An 18,455-nucleotide genomic window follows, 5' to 3' on the forward strand; every position below is an offset into this window, starting at 1 on the left:
TGTCGGCAAAATATGATATTAATGTTGGTCATAAATCGACAAAAACATCCGGCAAATATTTTTCAAAATTTAAACCCAATGTTAATAACGATCATCAGTCATATGTTATTTATAAAATAAATCGTAAAGACTACATTTAAACATATATTGGGCAAACACACTAGTATCTACATAGAAGGATTGTTGCACACAAACATAGTGTAGAAACAAATGGATATCAAAAATCTTTCCAATGTGTATTCTAATTTAATAAATTGAGTTGTTTTTAAATGCACCATTGGCAGATATTTATCATAAGACTCTAAACCACTCGTATTTTGAACTACCTGATATTGAGTAATATGTAATGTTTAAATAATTAAACTGCTTATTGAAAATGGAAAATAGCTGAAACCTTTAAGCAATAATTAAGTGTTTTATTTATAGCAGATCGACAAACCCAAATTAAAAAAGGAAAACATTAAGAAGCAGAAACAAAGGAAAACCAGGAAGTTTCTACTTTAAAATTCACGGCCAGGAAATAACAAACATTATAACATATAACGTTCATATAACATATAAAATTCGCAGGGATAATACTTATGGGAGGGTTATCGGTTACAATTTAGAAAAGAAAAACAAAAGGATCTTGCTACTTTATCTTTTATTGAATACGTTTTGTGTATAAATCCCTACACACCATCAGTTAATCTGAAAACAGACTGGGATCTTCGTCAATTTATTTATCTATTTATGATGACAATTAGTAAAAAACCAATACTAAACGCTCAACTTACAATCAACCAACAGAATATTGAAAGAATCGAGCAATATACATATCTAGGCACCAATTTAAATAGCCAATGGGACCACTCAACAGAAATTAAACAGCGAATAATAAAAGCAAAAGCAGCATTCGTTAGAATGAGAACCATTTTCAACAGTCGAGACATATCATTAAAAACAAAATGCCGTCTATTGAACTGCTACATATTCACAGTTCTGCTCTACGTAATGGAAGTGTGGACACTGACTGTTGCATCTATGAATCGGCTCGAAGCTTTCGAAATGTGGTGTTATAGGCGCATCTTACGTATATCCTGGGTTGACAGAGTTACTAATGTGGAGGTCCTGCGTAGAATGGGGAAAGAATGTGAAATTCTCATAACCGTCAAAACTAAAAAGTTGGAATATCTAGGACACGTAATGAGAAATCAAGAACGTTACGGCCTTCTCCAGCTGATTCTCCAGGGAAGGTAAATGATAAGAGAGGACCGGGAAGAAGATGCATTTCCTGGCTTCAAAATTTACGAAAGGGGTATAACACGACTACCACTGAACTGTTCCGCGCTGCAATAAACAAAGTAAAGATAGCCGTGATGATCGCCAACATCAGGAACGGATAGGCACTTTAAGAAGAAGAAGATTTATGATCTGATCCGACATCGACCCCACTTAACGGAATTACTATATCTCCGTCATTATATAGACTACCTGGTTTCTAACTTTTTTATGTGTGCTGTGATGTCCATGTCCATGGTGTGTAAAGACGTAGCTTGAAAAAATATTCATTCGTTATTATTAAATCTTTGATCTGTTAAATCTAAACAAATCGACTCCCTTGTTTCTAATTCAAAGGCCATAGTTTTCTACATTTTCACCAACTCTACCCTACCCCACTAGCACTGAAATCTTCCATTACGATGGCGATGTGTTGAGTTTCTATTAATTTCATCACGCCTTTTAAGTTGTTATAAGTTTTGTCAATTTCATTTTCATCTTTGTCTTCTGTTGAGGCGATGTTTGTGTAACGTTAATAGTGGTATATTTAAGTCTGATTTGCATTAGTATTACACAAAGGGTCTGAGAAGAGTTAAGTTAAAAATAAATTGTTCCATTTTTTAATTACAATAACTCCCTGAAAGATGTTTCTACCATAGATAAACAACACTTGATTACGTCATGTCAGAAACATGAGAGTTTACTCAGTATTAATAATTACAAAGACGTTTATAATATATGACATGAAAGAAGTGTGAAGACAGAAGATATAGAGATAGAAAAAAAAGATAATATCATCCCAAAAGGGCATTGGTTGTAGATAGTGGTCATTCGGAATTTTTCACTAACTGACCTGAAATATCTTTTGTGTATACTCTACATCTGTTTATGCAACTTTTGGATAGATTTTAGCGTAAACCTATACTGCTCATCGTGGCTCTATTTTAAGCTTTATTTTAAGCTTTATTTTAAGTAGTTTCTCTTTATTTTAGAAAGTATGATCTATAATTGTATCTAGTTCCATAATTTTCGGAGAATAAGGCTGCGCTGCTCATCTTCTTTGTTTTCTTTATTTCTTTGGACCTGGCAAATGATAAGGAAAATGAGTAGGATGTACAAAAGGAAAAGGGAGAAAACTAAAAACATATCAACGTAAATCAATAAAGATTGTATGAAGTCAGCTGGGCACCAAGACGTATCAATGGTGGCGATGCGACATCATAACATATGTGGCCTCACTAGAATGTGAAGGGGATATGTAATATATCGACATAGAAAAAGAAAAAGAAAAAAGAAAAGTCAAAGATAGCATCATGCCAAAGAAGTTTTAGACTGAATCTTTTGTAACAATTATCTATTGGATATCTACACATTTAGCACATTTGCCACCATAGTAACTTGATCATCCATAGATAAAAACTATGAATTTTGTCATCTACCTTTATAATGAGCTCTTCGTATTTGTTTTCTCTACGTTCAAGCTCAAAACGAAATTTTCTTGAACTTTATTTAGTTGAATAACTAGTTATTTATTACAGTGTTACAACAAATAGGTTATTGCACTTATCTGTCATTCTACTACACCATTTTGTGTTCATGACAAACATAAACAGTCAAGATAGTGCATTCTACTACACCTTTTTTAAGTTTTATTACGCTTACGTATATTATATTATTCTCAATTATTTATAACATACAAAATTACGATGGAATGAGAAACAATCAGGATAGAATAATTATTATCAACAACGAAACAACACTAAATAATTGAGTACGATACATAATCCAACTCTTCAATGACAAAGAACAGATAATTTTAACATAAAGAGTAACGAGGAACCTCAGAAATGATAATCATGGAAATTAAATAAGCTATTCAAGCACAATGACTTCCTAAAATTGTTTGCTGAAATCTATTGTGCAAGTATTGTTAGAACTGTTTAAAGACCTATCTAGGACTGTGATTATTCCACAAGCATGGCTTATTTCCACCTTTGTCTCTCAAGTAGATGGAGCTTTTAAGTATGTATTTTCTACTAATAAGTATAATCAGTCACGCCAGAATATATAACAAATACGTAACTGATTTGAGCGGTTTGGATCCTGTAATGGATTGGGTACCAGTGAGGTTAAGTCCACAATGACAGTATTAATACAAAAATGACATTATGTGCATTAGGGCGTCTATGCTTAACACCAGGACGTCTATGTCTATGAAAACACCGTATCAAAAAAATAAACATAAAAAGGGGAAAGGCAAGGATCGTATTCTCTTATTCATGCTTTTTAAGAGATCCCAGAAGATGAGCCAGTTGGAATTTCATTCAATGTTAAGACTATAAACAGGTTGAGTTTACCGAAAGAACAAGCTGAATATAGCCGCAAATGTTAAAAGTATTTCGGTTTGGCAGTGTTGGCATATTTTTTATAATGCATATGGTGTATGCTTCAAATATAAAGAGATAAAGCTTTTAAAAAGTACATTTTGATTATACTATTTTATGAATTCTGGAATTTTTAATTTATATAATAAGCAATAACGGGTAACTATTTTTCTCTTTCGAGATTAATTGCAAACATCTGGCAACTGCTGATTTGACGATTGCCAAATCTATCCCCTAGTCTATTAAAGGGCAATTGCCAAAGAAACTTTCTAATAATTAACTGCAATTAATCTCCAAAGAAACAAATATTTACTTATTCTTGTTTTATATAAATCAAAAATTGCAGAATTCATAACATAATATAAACAAAATGTACTTTTTTAAAGCTTTATCTTTTTATATTTGAAGCATACAGCATCTACATTATAAAAACAAGCCAACACTGCTGTACCAAAATTATTTGTTCCATGTTTGACATTTGCGGCTATAATCAGCTTGTACTTTCGGTAAACTCAACCCTATAAACAACTGAAGGTGTGCTGAAGAAACTGTTTTATTAATAAACATTTTAAAAGATTTTCAGAGATCTGTAAATGAAATAAGGCAAATCAATGAATAACATAAATTTTCTCAACATAAATGTTTAAAAAAAACTATAATAGTAGTTGATTATACTTATACAGGGTGTCCAGAAACTCTCCTGATAAACGAAGACCGGAGATTTCTCAGATAATTTTCAGCCAATTAAACACAATGCATCTAGTCTGAAACATTCAGAAAGCTAGAGCTCTTTGAAGATGGCGCCTTGTAATTAGTTTTTTTTAATACCTCCAGAAAGATTCTATTTAGAAAGACAAAAACTAGATTATTTATCCTCCAGAGTTGAATCGATTTCAATTGCGAATTTCTAGTAGCGGTAATAGGCGTCGGTTTTGGGTAAGTCAACAGTTATTTCAACACATTAGTTTTTTGTGTTAAACTTTCGTGATACTGGATTATTAAATTTTCAGGTATTCTGGTACTAAAAGGTACTCTTACTTTAATTCGGTAGGATACACCGTTTTCTATAAAAATCTATTCAAAAATTTTTCGGTTTTCGTCATTAAAGTTTAATTAATAGGTACCTTAATATTTCTTATGAATTATCTTTGATTTTAGTGAATGCAACACACAATTCGTAAAAAATAGTTTGGGAAAAGAAGCAAAAGAGAAATTGAAATAAAATTGTATTTAAAGGTTGTTAAAAACAAAATATTTAATACGATAGAACGAAACTATCACAACAAACAAATATCAAAGGTAGATAGATACAAAAGATGCTCGATATGGTAACCATTAGTCTCTATGAATAAATTTGCCCTTTTGCTTAGAGAACGCCGAATTCTTGCAAACATTCCAAAGTTATTTCTAAATTCGTTGCAAAGCATTTTGTATCCCTAACAAGAGTTGTGCACGATTTTGTATCGGAAAGGAAGAAATAAATGCTTTTATGTATGTATCTCCAAACATAATAATCACACGAGTTCAAATCCGGTGACCTTGCTGGCCAAGCAACTGGACCGCCTCTTCCAATCCAGTGGTCTTCGCAGTTATTATCAAGAAAGTCTCGTACATTCCTGCTAAAGTGGGCTAGACAGCTGTCATGTAGAAACCATAAGTTTTGCTGAATATTTAAAAGCACATCATCTAACAAATTAGGTAAAACAGTTTGCTGTAAATAAAAGTAATGAGCACCATTTAAACGAGTAGGTAATTCCACAGGTCCAAGTAGATAACCGTCAACTACTCTACTCCTTATCCAGACGTTTATGTTAAACTTATGCTGATGCTTAAATTTTTGAACATGAGGATTGTCACCAACCGTACGAATATAAAGTGCATTATGTACATTAAAAAATCCATTTTTTGTTGTGTTTGAATGCCATAAAGTAAAAAAACTAAAAAATAAACTTCGCGAACTCACAACAATTTGACAATGAAAAACGTAGGTTATACTTCTGTTGACGGTTCAAAGCCAACTAGTGCAGAAAATATTAAATTAACTTTCATGAGGAAAAAACGAAAAAATTTCAATTCGATTTTTCAATAAAACGGTGTGTTCTACCGATTTAAAATAACAGTACATTTAAGTACTAGAATACTTCAGAATTTAATAATCCAGTATCACGAATGCTTGTAAATTAAAGACAAAAAAGTTATGAGTTAAAATAACCATTGACCTACCTAAAACGGATACCTATGACCGGTACTACAAATTTGCAATTGACGGAATCGATTTAACTCTGGAGGATCGATAATATCGTACCAGTTTTTGTTTTTCTAAACAGTAGCGTTTTGGATGTATTTAAAAAAAAATTAGAAAGCGTCGTCTTCAAAGAGCCGTAGCGCTCTTAGCGAGCATTCTTGGACTAGGTGAATAGAGTAAAATTGTTTTAAAATTATCTGAGGAATCTCTTCGTTTGTCAGTAGAGTTTCTGGTTACCCTGTATACAAAAAGAAATCACAGTACGAATCGAACGATCGAACAAGTTTGGCATTAAATGTCTTGGCAGCCTATAAAACGAAAATACGAACAAGAAATCATGTCCCGTACGGAGAAGAAGAAGAAGGATTATGATAATGACATTGTCGTTAATAGACCTGTTTTTTTTTGTACTCGCTTCGGCGATACATATACTAAAATTGGAACGATACAGAGAAGATTTGCATGGGCCCTTCGCAAGGATGACACGCAAAATCGTGAAGCGTTCCTAATGTGAGAGTGTTTGGAAGCTACCCCCAAATGAGAAAGTCTAATCTAACCTTAAATGTATGTAACACTTTCTTCTCCTCTATCACAGGAAGAATAAAAACAAATGGAAAAGTAAACAGAAATTTATCCCAGGTTGTGCATTGCCTAGACCTAGAGCAAGACGACCTTACATGTACTAGGTAAATGATTATGCAATCGAAACCCAAAAAAACGAAGAAGAAGAAGAAGATCTTTTTTTTCGAAAACCGTGTTGTTCTTCTCCGGCTTTTGCAATAAATAAATATCCGAATAAACTATTGAATAAATATATATCCAATATAATGTTTACACTGGTATGTTTTTCGTTGTAAATACTGTTTTGTTTAATGAACATTTATTCTTAAAAAAAATTATTTTGAATATTATGTACATTCAAATCGAGACAAGTTTTGACTTAGAACAGTTCCTCTTCATTCTTCATAACGAAAAATTCACTGTCAGAGAAAAAAATATATTTTTAATTCAAAAATGCCTATTTCGTCGTTTCAAAATATTAAATAAATTACATGTTTTTAATTTTACTGACGGATATATTTATTATCCAAATACTTTTTACTTTAAACTAGGGTTTACCTGTAAAAATCGGCAACGTCGCAAAAACAACATTCCATTGATAGTTGTCATGCTTGCCACATGCTGGTATCCCGAAAACCATTGGCCACATCGCACAGGTAGCCTAAGGGGGGGAAAACTCGTTTAAAATTTTTAGTTTGTAAAACTCTACGAGTGAAAGCAAACGTTACGTTAGCCAACGATTGTTTGTTTTCAAAATTGTGCCCTTGTGCACAATTCGCGACACAATCGGGTATTCTTCCCTAATTAATTAACAGGTGTTCGAAGTGGCCGACCAGTGATAAATTTTAAGTGAAATGTACGTTACAAAAGTGGCATGGCGTCAAGATACCTGAGGTAAAGCGCGATTATTTTTTTTTTTCGAAAATGAAGGTTACTGTGTGTTTCGGGAATGTCAGAGTGGTTGTGCCTTGTGGTGATGGAGATATCCTGGTGAAGGACTTAATACGGGAAGCCACCTTAAGATACAAAAAAGCTACGGGAAAGGTAAGTTTTGTTTGTGTTTGCAATTTTGTGGTTATGTTTTGAATACAGTGAATGTTCGTTGCCTTGGCAATGTTTATCACTATTTATGCAAACACTCTAACATACTAACCGTTAAAGTACTTTGAATACCTACATATTATACGATGCAAGCCCGTGTCTTTGATAAGAATCTCGTTTTTTAGGCGGTGCTAATCTAAACTAGTTATTTGTATTGGTTCATTCAACTTACCTACTTTGGTATGTTATTGCTACCTGAACTTGCACGGCTTTTATTTGGTTAATAAAATACCCAGCAGAATGGAGCTCTTAGTTTTTGTAGTTCTAGGAAGAACCGTTTTTATTCTCTTGAGTTTATACTGCTCAATAAACCAGATTAACGATCGGATAGCTCAACACAACGGTAAAGGGAAAGAACTTGATTACCAGTTAATAGTATTATGAATGTTAAGATAATTGCTAGGAGGAGTACTTTTATATATCCATAATGTTTTTAATTGCACATATACACACACCTATGACTAATTAGGCATATCGTAAAGATATAGGTAGTTGCAATGTACTTATCTAATTGATTTTAGTTGAATACGGATATTTTATACTAATGAAAGTACATACCACGATGATCATACAATACTTATACTTTGCTTATACTATTATAGTTGATAAGGAGAGTAAAAAAAATGTAAAGAACTAGATAACCCTGTAATAAATATAGATAGGGGATAACAAAGTTAAATAAATATTATTGTAGTAAAGGGAGGACTGAAGACTGTTAAAATTTTTTGGATCAAAGATGATCTATGAGGAATAACAACACTGGTTCTAATCTGCCAAGAAGTAAACCTAAGAATTAAGTAAAAAGACTTTGTTTCAACGTTCATGATATAGGTATACCTGGAAAATCAGATTGATTACATATTGATTAAAATTTAAAAATCGTCTCTTATCTCATCTATTTCTCTTTTCTTGTATGTATTATCTTCGCTTCCCATTTCTAATTGTTTCTATTCTAAATAGTCTTATCGATCTCTCTGCTGTGGCATATATAACTAACTATTTTTTCAATGCTTTTCTCTGGATACTTTGTTGTATTTCATGACTCCACCATGCTTAGTTATTTTCTTTTCTTCAATAATTCGTAGTAAATTTCTATCTGCTTCATGTATATGTACGTTAAACTATGTTATTATATAATATGTCCTGAATTAGATATTCCTGTGATAATTTCTTGCGATTCACTTTTCTAGTTTCATCGTTTGTAACCGATATCTCGATTTTTTCCGGGTGTGGGTTTTGCGCTAGGAAATGATTAGTTGAGTAGTTTTTGTGAATTGGATACCAATCAACAGCACTTAATTAGCAATACAATATGCCGCGAAGATGGGCCCTGTAGCTAAACCGTCCAGTGGTTTGGTACAAAAAAATATGCATCTTGATCTTAGGCAGTTCGCAAATATGCCTGCTAAGATTTTCAAGGATTTTTTACCAGCGTATTTAAGCAGTTCCACTGTTATGCCGTTTATTCCAGCTGCTTTACCGCTTTTAATTTTTGTAATAATTGTCGACTCTACTTCTTCTGGAAGGACGTCTGGTACATCTTCTTGGTCACTGATTGCATCTTCTGAAGTGTTTCAGGGGCTTTGTATAGTTCGCTGTAGAATTTTGTCATGAGTTGTACTATTTTATTTCTGTCTGTAACGATTAATGCTTTTCTTGTTTGCTTATATCTTTTTCCCTTTTCGATTTCCCAGTCTTGTTGGTTAGAATTAAGTCAATCTCGTTCTTAGAGGTTCCATTTGTTGCTATCCAATTCCATTTTCTGTTCGATTTTTTCATAAAGAATGTATTTGCAATAGGCATGTTTTGGTATTGTGCAAACTGAACCAGCCTTTCTCCCCTTTTATTTCTCTCTTTATATCTTATATTGTATCTCTTTGATAGTTGTAAAGTTAAGCTAGCTACTTTACCTGAGATACTAGTTATTTCTACTATTCTTCGTTTCCATTTCTTGTTGATTAGGAATCCAATACTCGGTATTAGTACAGTTCCTCGGTAGAACAATGTGTTTCCTGACGCTAATTCCAATGCCTCTCATTCTTTCGGTCTTACTTCGCGGATTCCTATGACGTCTCATTTTATAGTTTCAGATTCATTTTCCAGTTCTATAAGTCTGGATTGATTTGATAGCGATCGGCAATTATAGTATAGTATAGAATCAGGGCATAGTGCCCTCTGCCCAGATTCCGAAAGATACCCAGTTCAGGGTCATTTAAACTTCAAAACTTTAATTTTTGGATAGCTGCTATAGTTTATACGATACTATAAGTATCACATAAACTGTAGTTTAATAGTTTATTTACTTCTGATTATGTAAAGATAGTAAAGATTTTATAAAGAATTTTATCAATTATATTATTACAAAACTAAGCAAATATTTAGTGTAGATAAATAACCTAAATAGATTTTTAATAAATACTCGTTACCTTTTCCCACGCGCGATTTTATTTGTTTATTCACTATTAATTCATTTTTAAATAATTTCTCTTTATATTGGGTGTTGGTAAATTCTTTTCTACTTTCAGATTACATTTGAGATAATATATGCTGTATATGGGGCAGTGACAGTTGTCTCTTCTACAAAAGCTCGAGCTATGATTATTGTTGGTTCAAATAATTATGCAAAAACATAAACTCTGATTATAAAGATGATCTTTTTGAAAAAATTTCGGTTTTCGAAAAAAGAGGATTAACAGTTTTTAACAGTGAAATAACGGACGTGCTGTAAGATCAAATTGAAATTATCAAATTCTTTTTCCCATATCACTTCTAGATTGTAGGTGTTGGATATATCTATTTTACTTCAAAAACAGTTTGTCTGCAAATTTTCGATCCTTCGCCAACGCTAATATGTTCTGAAATGATACCAATATCAAAAGAAGATAATTGCAAAAAAACCCTTATTTTTGCAGTAATTTATAAATATATATTAATAACTTTGTTTTTTGCGTAATGACATGTAACATAACTACTTGAGATTATAGCAATTAATGAGTCATTGAAGTGTGCTAAATCTCAACTTGCTCGACCAAATAATAGTTTGTAAGTTATTCAATTTGTTTATCCCGGAGAACGATAATTCAAAAAAACTGTTTATCTGCCCAAACAGTGACTCTAGAGCAATGATTCCCTATAAAATGAAAATGGGTTTCAATGGCAAAAAATTTCAATCATCAATTATTATTTTCGTACAAACAAATGCCTTTGTGTCTTTTATGCAGCGAAGTTTTTAGAAATGACGCTATGATCATCTGAGAATATGTCACCCTGATAAAACAGATAGAGATTTGAAATATTAACACTTAAAGAGAAATTTCAGAAGTTTGCGAGCGTTTTACAATATCTGGTTGCTATAGCAACATCCGAAAAACCGCATACTATCGAAGTGTTATTAATTTTGCCATGAGTTTGAAAGTTTTTTGTGTAATTATTTGCGAACGACCTGTTCCCCTATACAGCTCAACCACTCAATTTTACCTGCATATGATCGTTTTATTATGGATCAAAATATCCACGAAGAATTATTATTTACGAGAACTTTGACAACTGATACTAAAGGCGAATCAATATTTTATGTTTTGAAGGCTTACTTCTTGGAAAAAGCAAATCGTGTATCAAATATTATATTGGTAGCTACAGATGGAGTCATGGTTGGACGTTATCGTGTTTTTATAAGTTTTTTAAAAGAAAATGTACCCGAAATATTAGCAATACACTGCGTCATGCAGAGATAACAAGAGTTGCTAAAAATTGAGTCCCTCCAATCTGTCATTGATGCAGTAAACCGAATCTGAAACAATGCGTTGAATACGCGGTTTTTTGCGCAGTTGTGTGAAGAGAAAATGGCGAGAACTTCCATCAATTAGGTACTTCTTCACACTAATGTATGCTGGCTGTCGAAAGGCTTATGCCTGACAAGATTTTTTACACTATTTGAAACTGTTTTTGAGTTTCTCGATAATAAAGTTTAAAAATTTGGAAGAAAAGAGAAAAACAGTACGAATTTTCCCAGTTCTCCAATTTGTTCCAGGTAATCTGCCAGGAAGACGATGTTTCAATCTATGTCCTACATTTGATTACCGTCTATTCAGATTTTGAAACTAGATTTGAGGATATTTTGACGCTGGTAATACCGCACTGGATTATCAATTTATTTGGTGACTTTAAAAGAAACGAATATTACATTAGAAGAGGAATTGATTGGAATAAGCACTAACGAAGAACTTGAAGGTACAGTTTAGAAACGGATATCAACAATTCTGGCTCCAAAAAGACATACCTGCTAGTTATGCCGTATTATGGAATACCGCGAGAAACTTTTAATTGCTTTAATTGCATCTTCAAACCTATGAAAAAGGAGTTTCAGTGCAGTTATAGATCCCATAACAGAAAAAAAGTAACAAACTGGACATCCTTAACCGAGGAGATTTAAGATTAAATCGTTTTGATAATTTTTCATTATAGAGAGAATCATACGAACAAGCTGAATTTTGCAGAGAATATTAATTTTGGGACCCTAAAAAAGATGCAAAAAAGTTTACCACTTTTACCCCTGGGCTTCCCCTTAAAACCCGACTCGCAGGGGGCTAAAAACGCAAAAAAATCGATTTACCAAGAATCTATACACCGTAGAAAAAATATTTAAAAAATGTAACTGGAATAATTTTAAACAAAATTGTTTATAAGCATTTTTTGTGTAGAATGAACCATTCTCTTAGAAACAACGCTTGAAGTGGCCGTCGATTTTGCATGTCAGTTACGCGCGCGAAATCAATGTTCAATAAAATTTGTATCAGCTTGACGGTAAAAATTCGATATCTTTTGATCCAAATGTCCTATTGCCAAAAATCAAGATGGGTTTTAAAGGCAAAGAGGCCAGCTTTCGTATGCAGTTTTTTTATTTTGCCGAAAATAAACTCAGTTTTTATAAAGGTATTAAATAAATTAACGTAGGTATCGCGATTTTTTCCATTTTTGCGATTCTCGTGAGATCAATAAAATTAAACACTTTCATTGACTAATTATAGTAAAATTATAAATACATTTTGAGAACGATTTCCGAAGTGGAAATTGAAACGTCAATAAACGTACTTTAACCTTTAATTGTGGCTTATTCCCATTTAAATAGTAATTACATCAAGTTCATATCTCACATGAAATGGATTTATTTTTTACTTAGTTTTTTTCATGTAGCAGTTACTATATTTTGATTTAAATTTAATTAATAAATGTGTACAAATGTGTCACTATTGATAGAAATTTAAATCTTTCCAATGGAATATCTAAAATTGAAAAACATGATAAGGGGTCTACGAGAGAAAAAAGAAAACAGTGGTAATCTCTGCTCTAGAGGTATTTAGCAGATCGCAATCGATTCTTTGAGGCTTCAATTTTAAGCTAAAAGCTTAAAATAATGTTATTAACATTTATAAATTACTGCTAAAAAAAAGAGTTTGCAATTATCTCGGTCAATTATATACATATTTTAATTTAGAAACTCGCAAATTAAAGAACTTTTTAAGATCTACAACTCTTATTTGTACCATTTTTCTCTAAAATGTATAAGAAACGTTTTATAGGAAAAAAAAATTATAGGAAAAAACACAAAAATAAGATTTGTCATCAGGTATCACTTGTAAACATTTTTTTGACAAATAAACGAAGAATTAGTATGTCAATATTTTAGTATGCCTTTCCACTAGTTTCTTTAGGTAGTTGAACCTATAAAAGCACACTAGATTTTTATTTAAATGTACACCGAATTTAAAGTTATTTAAATTCTGTAAGAGTACACGAAAAACATGGCACTACAGCTAGACGAAAACTAAAAACTTGTTCCATTGTGTCGTCCATGGCTTCCGGCTCTCTAAAAGCAAGGCATGAATGTTGGTGAATTTATACATTCCATATTCCTATTTAGACAGAAAGTTTTAAGTAGCTATCATGTTCGAAATAATCTAGTCCTGATTGTAAGTCGGTTCCCGTAGAAAAAATGTTTTTGATTCGGCTTATCTACGAATTCCTGTTCAAAAATGTCCCCTTTAAACAAATCTGAAGGGTGCCGAGTGAAAGTTCTTGGCAAAAATTATTTAAACAAATTCAAAAAATATTTTATAAAAAAAGATATGGTGTCATCTTTCTCTCAAGTTGATAGTTTTCGAGTTATAAGCAATTTAAAATCTGAAAATGCAAAAATACGCATTTGAAAAAACCTTTTTCAAGACAAGAGACCTTTTTTTTATTTAAAATGACCCAAAAAAACCGTAAAAAATGTTTTCCGGAGAAAAAAGGTGATTTTTAGAATTTGTTTAAACAATTTCTGCCAAAAATTTCGTTCGGCATCCTTAAGATTTGTTTAAAGGGGATATTTTTGAATAGGAATTCGCAAAGAAACCGAATCAGAAACATTTTTCTACTGGGGAGGAGCGGCCTCACAAACTGGGCAAATCTTCAATGATAAACGTATACTTTCGAAACAAATTAATTTTTATTATTTTTTATATGTCCCATATCTTTAAGGAAATTTTATCGTATCAAATAAAAAGTATAATCCTTTTAGAATCAAAATATTATGAAGGCGTTCTGTAAAAAGAAATACCTTAGCATCTAGATGTATTGTTAATAGAGTAAGATCCCAGAGCGATCAGACATAACTTATTTTCACACAGATGAAACCTTAGAGTCTGAGTAGCGTCTCGTGTGCTTTGAATACCTGCGTATTTATGAAACTTGCTGAGTGACACCTGGGCAGGTACCAGGTGAGAAAGGTAACTAAAATAAGAGCTATTTAACTCAAATTTACATAACTGATTTTTATACATATTTTGTAGAATATTATTTTGAAAATACTGTAATAAGTGTCAGACACTTGTCATGGACCAGAACTTTTGTCAGACGCTTTAAAGCTCCACTAAAATTAAATGAACTTTACTTACTTTTACATGTCTGATTTTTAAATAGAGAAGCAAAAATATTTAATCGGATCGAAAACAGTAACTATTGTTAATGTATTTGAATTTTTTACTCTGAGGCTCATGCGTACAGCACTCTCGCGCTCATACTTCTGGTTAACTAATTTTTCTATTTGAGGGATGTTTGGTCATTTTAATTTGTCTGACTGATTAAATATAACTTTATTATAGTTCCATTAATAACATCCATAATAATTTAAAAATCAGACATGTAAAAGTAAGTAAAGTTCATTTAATTTTAGTGGAGCTTGAAAGCGTCTGACAAAAGTTCTGGTCCATGACAAGTGTCTGACACTTATTACAGTATTTTCAAAATAATATTCTACAAAATATGTATAAAAATCAGTTATGTAAATTTAAGTTAAATAGCTCTTATTTTTAGTTACCTTTCTCACCTGGTACCTGCCCAGGTGTCACTCAGCAAGTTTCATAAATACGCAGGTATTCAAAGCACACGAGACGCTACTCAGACTCTAAGGTTTCATCTGTGTGAAAATAAGTTATGTCTGATCGCTCTGGGATCTTGGACTATAAGAAAGTTACGTACATAGCATAACATTCTATAATTCCGACTCAAGTTTCATGGTTTTTCCTTTCTTTGTCGCCCTTCTTTTGTCTTCTTTAACCTTTTTCTTCGCCGTATTTTTTGTTTACTTCTTCATTTTTGCATTCTGCTATTCTTTCTTCAAAATGTTCTCTTCCCATATGATCCCATATCGTTTTATTATTCAATCTGCTATATTGTACTTATATTATTTTTAGTCTATATACAGAATAGACAGCATTGAAGAACATGTTAAAATATTGATCAATAAGGATCTATTCACACTATTATGTCTGCTTTTTATACGTTATCGATTATAGCGATCCGAGTGGGGAAACATCTGACACGAATCGAAGGATTGAACGAACTTTCCTATTGTTATAAATATGTTTGTTACAAATTAGATTGTTATATACTACTAGAAGAAACAGCTTGATCATAATCATCATGGTCGTGTATTGTCACAACTCTGTGTGGATCTTATCTGACTGACTTTTTTCCAATTAACGCGATTATTTTTATTTTTACTACATTCATTTATGAATGTTTAACATTCATTTAACAACAGTTTATGTTCTTTAACATTCATTAATCGAATATTGATTTCATCTGTCAGACGATTTCTTATGAGTGGGTTCCTTAATTTACTTGTATTAATTTGTGCATCTGTTGTACATTGTTTTATTATTTTCATTTTGAACCTCATTTTGGTCACTACTGGGTTGTGATCTGATGCTTTATCGGCACTCGGATGTTTTTGCTGATATAATTGCATTCATCTATCTTTGTCTAACTAAGTAATACATAATCTATTTGGTATCTTACAATTCTATCTTCTACATTTTCCTTCACTTCTGTGCAAAACCGTGGAGTTCTTCACCCTAAGAACGGTTTATTTTTATCTTTCTTTCACCAAGAACTTCCTTAACTGAGGTTAAAATATTTGACTTAATTAGTGACTAGCTTTATTCGAGTCCATCACTTTCTTTGATATATATGTGTTTCTGCTTTTTTCGGTTATTCTTTTTTGGAATAGGTATCTTGTGACTGTATGCTTTCAACTTTTATCTTTGTAGTGTATTCTGCTTTTTGTTATTATCATATAAATATACGTGCTTTCACTTGGATTTTGCGCAGTACCAAATTATTTATGATCGCCTTCTATTTCTGCTGATGTCAGTGTTCTTACACCCACGACTTGGGAAGTGCGCCACTCCAGTTTTTATGTCCACCACCCGTTAATAGCGATGTAGATTATGACATGATCTTATCATATCATCGGATTGGGTTAAAACGAATATTTGAGACACTGAATATTTGATATCAATGCATATATCAGGTATACTTTAAGTCGATTTGGCTATAAAAAATAATTTCTGCAAAATAGATCTATAAATGTCTGAATGTTGACCAGAAGCATGCAAGTTTTCAGTTTGGAAAGATCCAAATTTCTTAAGCGATGGATGAAATTTGGGTAGACTTCCACGACTCAGAAATAAAGCTGCAAACACTCTGGTTTTCCAAGGCCTACGAAATTCCGTGTTGAAGAATCTGCTGGAAAAGTGCTTGGTTTAGTTTTTTGGGATTATTAAGGGATTAATTCTCTGGATAAGGGTAGAACAATAACAGAGTACTATGCGAGAAAAAGTTATGAAGGGAAGATGCGGAAAGTTATCCAAATGGATTTTGTTTTTGCCGGACAATACCCGTGCAAACAAATCGTAAGTTGTTATGCAAACAATTTGTGCTTGTTGTACGAATTACTCGAACACTGTCCGTATTCATCAGATATGGCTTCGTCCGACTATCATGTCTTTCTCTAAATGAAAAAAATGTCATAAAAGGTCGTAAATTTGATTCCAATGAAGAGATGATAGAAGGCTATGGCGACTCGTTTATAGAGCAAGATATTTTTTGTTAGAATGTTGCAGGTTCGTAATAATAAATATATCACATCACAAGAAAAGAGTATCAATCATCATCATCAGCCTGTCTTAGGTCCACTCCAGGACAAATTCCTCACCTGTTTATATCAAAAATGTATAATCTTGTTCAATATGGATCCAATTTTTCGTCGTCTTTCGCAGATCGTCTTGCCATCGTGTATGTGGTCTTCTGTTGTTTATCTGTTCTTGGTCTCTCTCCAAAAATCTGTAACTCTGGTTCTATTTCGTAGGTCTCCGTTTCTACTCTTGTCTTTGAATTTTACGAAGTTATTATCAAACGTTCAATCATTTTTTGTGCTGTCCTTAGTTTTAAATCATTGTTTATTGTCAGGGACAGTGTTTTCGAACCGCTGCTGGCAGAACACACTGATCGAGGATTTCGAGGGTAATATTAATCGGTATGTTACCGTCTTTAAATACGTTTTTAAGAGCTCCGTTCGCTGCATATCCATGTGCCATACTTCTATACCTCACCTGTTTAGTTGTCCTTGTCTATTCTAATTTGGTGTCTAAGTTATATGTATTTATAAACAAGTTCTACTTCCTTCTTTCTGAATTTTTAAGTTGTTAAAAACTACCCTCGTCGGGCAAGAGGTGGGTTACGTATTTTGCTTTTGGAGATATTTATTTTCAAACCGATTTCTCTGCAGGCTCTTTCTAGTTCTTATTTTATCAGCACAACTGCAGTTATGTAGTTTATCCCTGTCGATTATAAAAAGGTTGGCGACAATATGTCATCCTGTCCAACACCTCTTTAGATTTTTCTTTCGTTGCCTTTTTTGTGTAATATTATGCTTGTCGCATTTCTATAAAAATGTTATATTTTAAAAAAAGAGTATGATGAATAATAAAACGTGTTCTTTCAATTTTTTGTTGTTGTAGTAGGCTAAGAATTTATCAATACATCTTCGAATACTTGTGTCACTGTAATACTAAATAATCCTTTTTTTGTAATTTTGTTGAAAGTACTTCTAAGCTAATATAAATTGTTAACCACAAATTCAGGTATTACAGTGGATATCTTTCCCATAATATTTCCTACAATAAAAACCCTAGAACTAACTGCCAGACAACATCATTTTCAAAGAAAAAATTTAAATATTATAGCAGGTATCAATAAATACAAAGAGTTGTACCAATAGCAGGTGGAATGGTAGGAACGACAGGTAGATTATTTGTTCTTTACGAGATAATGAAGATTTGTCAAAAAAGATAATTAATAAATTCGAATTTTTCTCAGAAAGCTTTATATTAACTGAACTCATTGTTATATTCCATATTTTGCAATTATTATTTATTTATTTATGTATGCAAATATTATTATTATTAGATATTAATGATAGCTTTAGGACAATATTAATGGGGAGCATATGGCCCTTTTGTAATTGAAATTTTCGAAAATTCGAAGAGAAACTAGAAATTAACGACGGAAAAACGAGACTT

The 18,455-nt window shown here is 32.2% G+C and overlaps 1 protein-coding gene and 1 non-coding gene across 2 annotated transcripts in view; both read left to right on the forward strand.

Annotated features, from left to right (window-relative positions):
• Positions 1–6,296: 6,296 nt before the first annotated feature.
• On the forward strand, positions 6,297–6,403 carry LOC140435339 (U6 spliceosomal RNA). The gene has a single exon (XR_011950146.1). It is a non-coding gene; the product is annotated as a U6 spliceosomal RNA (small nuclear RNA).
• A 704-nt stretch (positions 6,404–7,107) lies between these two features.
• Positions 7,108–18,455, forward strand: part of baz (par-3 family cell polarity regulator) — a 356,412-nt gene continuing 345,064 nt past the window's right edge. Inside the window, exon 1 of the mRNA XM_072522400.1 lies at positions 7,108–7,494. Coding sequence (XP_072378501.1) covers positions 7,375–7,494 — 120 coding nt within the window. The 5' untranslated portion in view covers positions 7,108–7,374. The remainder of the gene's footprint in view (positions 7,495–18,455) is intronic.

This window comes from Diabrotica undecimpunctata, chromosome 2 (genome assembly GCF_040954645.1).
Source record: "Diabrotica undecimpunctata isolate CICGRU chromosome 2, icDiaUnde3, whole genome shotgun sequence".
NCBI classification, from domain to species: Eukaryota; Metazoa; Arthropoda; class Insecta; order Coleoptera; family Chrysomelidae; genus Diabrotica; species Diabrotica undecimpunctata.